Source organism: Fusarium oxysporum, chromosome 14, assembly GCF_000149955.1.
Source record: "Fusarium oxysporum f. sp. lycopersici 4287 chromosome 14, whole genome shotgun sequence".
Classification (NCBI taxonomy): Eukaryota; Fungi; Ascomycota; class Sordariomycetes; order Hypocreales; family Nectriaceae; genus Fusarium; species Fusarium oxysporum.
This window is the reverse complement of record NC_030999.1, coordinates 1,277,440-1,287,207: the sequence shown is the minus strand read 5'-3', so window position 1 is coordinate 1,287,207 and position 9,768 is coordinate 1,277,440. Positions and strand designations below refer to the sequence as shown.

Below are 9,768 nucleotides of genomic sequence, written 5' to 3'. Positions count from 1 at the left end.
CGGATTAGAAGCAGGCTGAACTCCAAATAGGCTAGACAGGGGGTAACAGTACCTGAAAACGTATTCAAACTTATTGCATCCCACTGTAAGAGACTTAAAGTTACCTTCTCGGTCTTAATATTACATAAGACCGGCAGATAAATAAAATCGGCAGATGAACAAAATCGGCAGATGAACACGACCGACAAATATGTAACAAGGATCTAATCCGGCTAGATCGGCTGCTTCGATACCTTCAAAGATCCTCAAACTTATTGCACCCCACTGTACACCGTAAATTAGAGAAAGGGTTTATAGTTTCTTCTTTTATAAACTTAGTAAAATTAATTCCCTAAAAGTATTTATAATTTTAAGTTTTCCTTAAATTTTTAACTAATTTAAATAAACCTTCCTTTAATTAGTAATATTAATAACTTAATAAATAGGCTAGAGGAAGGTTTTATAATCTCTTCTCTCGTAAACCTAGTGAGATTACAATCAAATTCACTTTATTATAGGTATAGCTATGCGTTTAACAGCTCGGGCCATATGGCTACTGGGCCCTCTGAATGCCACGCCTTTAGGTTTATTATAGCCGGGACTTGAGGTCTCTGCATACTGTAACATTGCAATGGTTGCTGGCGCGCTCGGGTATCTTTGCCCTTGTGGAGATACTAAAGACCCCTTGGCATTGCGACCCATTTCACCTCATGCTCTGAACTAAGGCCGGCAATACGGAGAGTATGTGACACTATATAGCAGCATGCTCTCCCCAACATGTGGTAGCCGTTCGCACTCCTAGTCATTCCCTAACCAAGACAGTCGATACATATTGATCATATTTTTCCTCAACACTTACAAATCAAGCACCATGGGCTTTTACTCCGTTATAAGTATGACCTCGTTTTATTTATCATGTTCACAACTAACGAAGTGAAAAGAAGTCCTCTCTATTTATGGCATGCTGCTCCAAGTACAACCTACCTTGGCCCAAGCGTCCAGTTGTCTCAGCGTTGGACCCAAAGGTATCAGCAACCAGAATGCTTGTGTGTGTGGAGGTCAATGCGTCATGAAAGACTTGGTCGTTGCTCGCAGAAAGGTTTGCTGTGAATACACAGTTCAGATACAGGGTGGTTGGCCTGTTCTTGCCCAAAGCCGTTGTGTTTACGGCTCTACTGGTGCCAACGGGGGTTCATGCTCTGGTGATAATGTCTCCCTTGCTTGGTGGCTCAACTATGAGCCGGAGGTGAAGAGCACAGATCCCACATGCATTTTTGCGAAGCCCAAGCTATGCCACTCCTGAGATAATCTCCAACTTAGTTAACAGCGTAGCTGTATAGTGGATGAGAAGGAACAAATACTTGCCAGCGAGGCTAGCAAGTACGCGAAGGAAGAGATGCACAATAACTTCCTCATCACAGATCTTGACCCTACTTCGGATTGTTCTTAAATCGAATTTGAGATACTGTATCAAAGGCCCTTCATTCGTAGAGAGATATAATTCTCATAAATCATGTGTTTAATGCAGTCTATAAGCAACAACTCATAATTAGTACCGGTACTCACCAAAAGGCGGGACTCCCAAGGTCAGCTACGATGTCCTTTTACCGCTTGTGTCTCAGACCACTTATTCATGAGCGGAACTCTTGGTAATCAAATAATGGTCTGCTAAAACACTACGAGTATAGATGTCTAGATGAGTGGAGTTACCTACGTTACCCAGGAAGGAATATGCATTAGATTTGTTCGTATTATTAAACTTACTATATACTAGAGGAAGTTTAAAAGGGTTGATAAAGTCTATTAGATTCCCTCGTGTTATTGAACTTATCCATGGTTAGAGAAAGTATATTACAAGATTAGGGAAAGTTTAGTAGATGTTTTAGCGGTACCTTTGAGTTTACCTGAGACTAGGGAAGTTTGTTTAGGAAGGTTTTCCTAGAGTATACAAAAGTTCCGTGAATAAAGTATATCAATTAATCAATAGCACGGGACTTTTGTACAGTGGGGTGCAATAGGTTTGAATACGTCTGTAGGTATCTCAACCCGGGCTACCGATCGGGACCGCGTTTTCGACGCCTGTTACGGGTAGCCTCAATAATCGGTACCTCTGGGTGCATTCAAACTTATTGCACCCCACTGTATACTCTAGGAAAACCTTCCTAAAAATTCATCTAGTATTCTTTTTTTTTATTTTTTTTTAGCCACTATCCCCTCCTCGCCCCTCTCTGGACTGTACTACCATGGGTCGCAAACCTTACGAATCCAAGGTTGCATTATAAACTGCATTATTAGAGCCGAAGCCCCCTTTGCTAAGCTGAGATGCTTTCTATGGACGGGAGCATCCTCTTGAATACGTCATCATTAGGGATACAGGTATAAAAGCAATAGTTGGCACTCTAAAGCCAACTTTCCTTACTCCCTAGACCCTATACCAAGCGATAACCCTTCTGAGCTTTATTAAATTCGTGTCTTATTCATATTATAAGAGTGTTAGCAACTGCGAGACACTAGAAAACCTCAACTATGAAGCTCTTGTGGTTGATTCCTGTTGTCGCGTCTACCGCAATTCCAGACTCTGGTGTATCCACTGGCACCAAAGACCTGTAAGATACTTCTTTTTCGGACGACCCGAACTTCCCTTAGAACCATCTAGTTTTGCTTACCATGCACCAGCTCTAAACGAGACGATGCATACATATTTGATGTCACGTTTCGAGTTGGTCCAGCCGGGGCTAACGTCGCGCCATTCTCTGGATCTGTGTACGTCCAGGATGGTCTTACCCCACTTGTTCGTTCAGGTTCAGGATCTTCGATCTCGGATCGCGGTTACAACGCTTTCAGAGGAATAGTGTACTTCACATTTACTCACGGCTACAACCAGTACTCCGCATCGACTCGATTTGGTGTCTACGTTGATACTGGATTAATTGTCGACTCGAACGGCAGACCAATCTACGGGACCGCGCCCCGCAAAGCCTGCATCGACTATTCACCTCATGGTCCCACCGACGTTTGTTCTGTAACAATTACCAGGTCTAAGTAGGAATAGTTGAAAAGACCTTACTACCATCCACCTCTTTACTAAATTAATTGGAAAATTAGCTAGTAAGAGGAAGGAAGTTGCTTAAGCGCGTTTCGTGACACTTTCGCGCTTATTCAATAAGATAGAAATCACAATCTTCTATAAGAAAAATATAAACTAAATGCACTTATTAAACCAACCTACTAAGAGCTCTCTCTTTCTTAACTCTTGATTACTTTATTCTTATATATACCCTTATTACCTAAAGCACATTATTATGCTCGAGCAGCTTAATAGCCTTGGTCTCTACCTTAATCAACCTGAGCCTGCTATTCTATGCATTCATTGCAAGTTTGCCCAGAAGGCTGATGGAGACCGTGTCTCGCGGCACCTTGGCGAGCGGCACGGTATCCCCAAGCTGGCTCGTCGAGGCCTCAACGCATTCATCCATACCCTTCGCCTCCCCGACCCAGAGACCCTGCCGGTACGGTCTGACGGATCCTCACCTCACCCTCATCTCCGCATCCTGCAGGGCGCAGCCTGCAGGTATTGTGGGCTTCGGTCAACCAGCCCCAAGGTCCTCTCTCTCAGCACATGAACAAAGCCCACACCCCCGGCTCATCCAGTATACAGTGGGATGCAATAAGTTTGAATACGGGGCGTGTATCTTTTTACGTCGCTAGCTTCTTTAAGCTAGTGATGTATGATCTATCTGCCGTATGACCTTATGTTGATTGGCTGTTGTGGGCTTTCTGTAAGGATTAGAAGCCAGCTAAGGTAAGAAAAGGCTAGATCACCGGTACCAGTACATCGAAGGGTATTCAAACTTATTGCATCCCACTGTAGCAAGCGATACAGTCACCCCAATAGTCACTGGCTGCAGGGCCACATCCTGGATCAACTCAGCCTCCAGACCGGGACTATAGGTACAGTGGGGGGCAAAAAGTATTCGCAGGTGTGCAAGTGGAGCTGGTTGCTTCTAGCTTCTTTGATTAAGGAAGCAAATCGAGGCTAAGTACTAGCTACTAATAAAGCTAGGCCATTTACTAATGATTATCAGGTATATATGACCTTAAAAGCTACTACCCCTGGCTGGCTTTTCATCTGCCGGAACTTGCACACCTGCGAATACTTTTTGCATCCCACTGTAATATCGAGCGTTCCTGGACAGTTCATCTTTACAACAGGCAGCCGTATAGTTCACACACAGCCGCCACTCTGTACCAAGCACCAGAAGCAGTACAGGTCTTTGCCAAGGACCTCTATGCAAGAGAGCAGCAATATCTCTCCCAGGAAGCAACACAGCAACCTACAAAGCAAACAACCAATACAACCTACCTGGCTCTCGTCACGAACTGGATGCGGCGAACTGGCTGGGAGGCGACTTTCTGCGATACACAGCGAGACCTGCTTATCACAATGGCCCAGTGCCCTCTCAAAGAACACTCAGGGCCCCTGCGGCTCTTTAGTTATAGGAATGAGGCTCTACTAAGCAGCGAGGAGGATGAACACAAGCTGGTCCGGATCCTGGCCGCCCCCGACCGTCTATTCGAACGCTCAAACGATACCATCAAGCATACTGACAGCTACCTCCGCCGATGGCTTCGCAGCAACTATCCTAATCAACCATATAAACGCCCATTCGAGCTAGTTGTTAAGCCTGGGACTGAACGAAGATATTACAAACTGCTTAAAAAGTGCCTATGCTTCTGGTTTCGCTTCTGGCGTCTGCCGTGGGCATGTGGGGCCTGGTACGACCGGGAGGTTCAACACAATTCAAGGGATAGGTGTGTAGGTAGGTCTGATGCTCGGAAGCTAGTCAGTGGTAGCTTGTCAGGTCCTCAATACCTTATATTACACTGAAATCAGCAGGATAACCTAGTGTCAAGTACATACAGTGGGATGCAATCAGGCTTGCTAATCAATCAACGGGTTTCAATATTGATGCAATATTATTGATTCAATTCAATTCAATTCAATTCAATTCAATCCTGCTTTTCGGATTACATAAGTCAATGCAATTCAATTCAATATAGGTGCCCGTTGATTGATTGATATATAGTTTAGGGTAAGAGGTCGGTGAGGATCGGTGAGATCGGTGACAATGGCAGGTGCTTGCATCGGATTGGCCAGTCTGGAGGCCCCTGTCAGACAGATGCTGCCTCTGAATGGCTCGTTTAGCAGACCTGCCCTGCCTCAACAGCAGAGGATTGTTTACCTTGTTGTTTACCTTGTTGTTTACTTTCCAGACAAGATGTAAAAATATCTGACTACATGCCTTCTAGCCATCAGTTTTCGGCCATGTCATTTTCCACTGCCGTGACAGATCCTCCCGCCCTTTCTCAGCCGCAGCGACCGTCGATCCACAGCAGCGATGCGCCTATTGACGACACGCCACCCCCACCATACGATGACGCATATGAAGGGCTTAATTGGGGTCGCATACCTGGCTATATTCGACCAAACAACACATCAGATCGACGCGGCTGGTACTGGGAGCACGGCTTTGAGGTCCAGAAGGGGACAGATGAGAAGAATCGTTTCTGGCTGTGCAAGAGCTGCCATCAAAAAAAGCCGCATAAGTCGTATTCATTCGCTTCCAGGGGTGTTGAGAACATCAAGAACCACATGCTCAAATATCACCACCTTGATAAGGATGGTGAGCCGGCGGCAAAGCGGCCTAAGCACGCCTTTTTCGAGCCCGTTGGCCTTAACGCGAGCAATCTACGCGATCAGCGGATTATGAATCACTACAACTCAGCCTTTGATCCGGATCAGTGGAAGAAGCGTCTTCTTCGCTGGGTTATCCGTGATAAAATTCCGTTCCACAAGCTCGAAAGTGAATCTTTCCGAGATCTCTGCCAGTATGCCAACCCCCTAACGGCTTCAAATCACTGCCTCCCACACCATACGACAATGCGGGCATGGATAACTGAAGAGTACACTACGCATAAAGGAATCATCACGGAGCTGCTACATGCAGCTCAGACGAAGATTCATGTGGCGTTTGACCTCTGGACAAGCAGATCTATGAAATGCTTTGCAGGTAAATTATATATTACATGTCCTAGTCTCTGAGGTGTTTTATCCGTTTCAGAATGTGAGGATAGATCCACACGATAAGGTGCTAATATGCAATAGGGCTTGTCGTACATTTTATTGACGCCGACAACACCTTCCGTACATTCTTACTGGACCTACCCGAGCAGTCTACCGGCCACACCGGTATTGGGATTGCAGAACGGGTAAAGGCGGTCCTTGCGGAGTTTGCAATCACTGAGGACCAGATTGGATACTTTGTTGCAGATAATGCGACGGAAAATGATACGTGTCTTGAGGACCTGTCTGCTGACTTCAGCTTCGATAAAGCCTGGCGCCGTCTTCGCTGTATGGGCCATGTGATCAACCTTGTCGCGCGGGCGGTTCTTTTTGGCAAGGATCCGGACGGCTTTGCAGAGGACACAGATGAGATTGCTAATGATCTTCTAAGGCAGATGAAGCAGTGGCGCAAGGCAGGTCCAGTTGGAAAGCTTCACAATATCATGGTGTGGCTAAGAGGCTCTAGTGAGAGACTCAAACAATTACACGCCCACCAGCGCGCCGTATATATCACTGCTAGCGATCCAGATGCGGAAAGGAAGCACACATATGATCCAGTTCTCGCCAACGATACCCGCTGGAACTCCAACAAGGCCGAGATAGAGCATGGACTGCTGCTTCGGATGCCTATTGATATCATGATCGGCGCAGAGGTCCAAGCCTGGCAGCAGTACTGGAACAAGATCACACACAACAGCACCCGAGAACCTCCAGCAAGGCGGCGAGAGAAGCCTCATATTGTGGATGATGCACTTGATGATGACGATTGGCACGCACTTACAATCTATCTTGAAGTCCTCAAGCCCTTTGAGGAGGCTACAACACGTATGCAAGGCAATCCTGGCACTGCATCAGGGAGTCGAATATGGGACATACTCCCTACGTACGAGTTCCTACTTCAACATCTGGAAGAGTTCAAGACGCGATACAAAGACCATAAGGAGCAACACTTTCGTCACAATATCAATCAGGCCTGGATGAAGCTTGACAAGTATTATGAATTGACGGACGATTCGCCTATATATGTGGCAGCTGTTGTGCTACATCCTCGCATGAAGTGGAGCTTCGTTGACAAGTTCTGGAAAGACAGGCCAGACTGGCGTGACAAGGCTAGGCATGACGTCAGACAGCTATGGGAAGCTGAGTACAAACATCGTGTTATCCCCATTCCCCAAGAACGGCCTCCGGAGCGGCGCAGAATTGTGGTGGCATCAGGCCTCAGCGACTTCCTTGATAATCTGACATGTCCTGTGGTCCAACTGGAAGAAGAACGGGATGAATATGACCGCTATCTTGCACGGACAGACGATCCGGAGGATCTGGCTTGTACAGATCCAATCACGTACTGGATAGGCAAGCGCAGTGTGTGGCCTCATCTCTCACAGATGGCCCTTGATATTTTGTCAATACCTTGCATGTCGGATGAACCGGAACGAATCTTCAGCCTCACGGGACTCCTGACGCCAGCGAACCGTGCGAGATTGGGAGGTGACATAATTGGAGCGTCTTTGTGTCTTGCGGATTGGGACAGGCGGGGGGTGATAGACTTGCTAAAGTAATAAGTGGTGATGTAAGTCAGCTCCGTCGTAGCAGATATCAATCGTACTCGGGAAACTTATGGGCATTCAGCGCCGAAGACCTGCTTAGTAATATATGTCAATCAATTGCAATTAATGTCAATGGACCCCTGAATTGATCAATAGTAATCAATATCAATCTGCTCCTCCGCAGAGCCGCATCAACCAATTGCAATTTGGTTCGAATTGAATTGAATTGATTGATTAGCAAGCCTGACAATATGTAGTACATCTGGTTTCTAAGTGCCGAACACGAGGGAATAATGTAACCTTACAAACTGTCTCCTTGTGAAATAACGGTAGAGTCGGCAGAAACTTAACTTTCGAATGAAATATGTACGAAAGTCGGGAAGCTCGACATCTTTGCCTTTGCCTTTGACTTTTTTGTATGACTTGAGCTAATGAATAAAGCTATATTGCGGGCAACTCTCTACAGTCAATGTCAGGTTCAGTTTCCACGTGCAAAGTTTAATTTTTCTCTTATGCCTGCTAAAACAGTAAAGTTACAAGATTATAGCAGCCTTCAGTGCCCGGTGTCGGCTGTCTCAGACTCCCCTGCCTCGGCGTCCACGATAACGTCCAGACCCGCTCTGGCTGTCACTTTCAAGATTTGGTCTTCCCGTAAAGGCTTGGCTCCACACGGCAATTCTGTTGAGTTTCTGGTCTGTGTAGTTTCTGATCCATCTGGAAATGAGTTCATGATCAATTGTTTGCAGTACCAGTAAAACGCTAGCGATTTACTATTTTAGCGGGCGAAACGAAAGTTAAATTTGCTGACCATGATTACATGATATGATTGAAAGCTTAAACTATATGCCGAAACACTAAGAGAATACAAGTCCTGCCGCCAGCACTCGCAATTGTTCAGACCATTTGACTATTCGTCCAGACTGCAGATCAGGGCAGGGAATACGGACGCTTGGTGTGGACGCCAAGTACGCTAGGTTGTTGGCATGGTGGGTCGTAACACATCAATTCTTCCAACAGTAGCTCGGTCTTCAGGTTACCCGGCCTTACTTGTGACGGTTGGTTCCCAACTGTGGATAAACTAAGCCGTGCTAGGTTTATTGTTGGCAGATGGCGTAGGGCGTGATGCTGAGCTTGTCGAAGTGTCACGTCTCTTAATGGTAGATTCAATGCGTGTTAGGCTTGATCAATGTAAAGAAGTTTTATTGATAGCTGGTGAGCTAAGTTCTATCTACTGCTAAAGGAGTGTATATATACTAGAGGTCTTCGTGAGGACCGATAGTGTGCTGGCGTCGGTCCCCTCAGGACCGATATTGTTTATGCATCGGTCTGTAGGACCGTTGAACGAGAGTCGTCGGTCCTTATCTTATCTTTGGACCGAAAGTATTGGAAGGTCGGTCCAATGTGAGGTGGTGGGTCCGTTCCTGTGATTGGAGAAAAATAATGAGGTACACGTGATGTAACCGCTAGGGTCGTAACATTACTTATCTGGAACACTCGCTTATCAACCACGTTACTCTATACTCAAAGATGATTAATTTTATTAATTAATAGATACAGTGGGATGCAATAAGTTTGAATACCCTTCGATGTACTGGTACCGGTGATCTAGCCTTTTCTTACCTTAGCTGGCTTCTAATCCTTACAGAAAGCTCACAACAGCCAATCAACATAAGGTCAGAGGGCAGATAGATCACACATCACTAGCTTAAAGAAGCTAGCGACGTAAAAAGATACACGCCCCGTATTCAAACTTATTGCATCCCACTGTATAGAGAATAAGAAATCCCACAGTAATACTAGTTAGCTTGGATGAGGGAGTTATACACTAAAAACGCTTTTAAAGTATAATACCGTTGGCTCGAGCCAGGGGATGGCAACTAAGCTTGCTTAGTTGGCCACCGTCAGGTCGAGCCAACGGGTAGTTATGTTACGTTAATTCTCCGGATTATCCCTTTGAGTGCCACAGCCCTTAGGCGGGGTCACGACAGGGGTATAGAGCCAATCAAGATAAATGAAACTAACGGTACTTTTCCACACATACTAATTTGTATGATGGTAAAAGTCCCAGCAGTTTTAATTGTTACAAAGAGCTACCTTACAGACTTGGCAAATCTCTTA

At 45.7% G+C, this 9,768-nt stretch overlaps 1 protein-coding gene across 1 annotated transcript; it reads left to right on the top strand.

The window, feature by feature from the left end:
- Window positions 1-2,505: 2,505 nt before the first annotated feature.
- FOXG_17457 (uncharacterized protein) lies at window positions 2,506-3,602 on the top strand (the record flags this gene model as incomplete). The annotated part of the gene is made up of 3 exons (XM_018397464.1): window positions 2,506-2,585; window positions 2,656-2,992; window positions 3,294-3,602. 3 exons carry the CDS (start codon window positions 2,506-2,508, stop codon window positions 3,600-3,602), a joined length of 726 nt encoding a protein of 241 aa, XP_018258507.1.
- Between the last annotated feature and the right edge of the window lie 6,166 nt (window positions 3,603-9,768).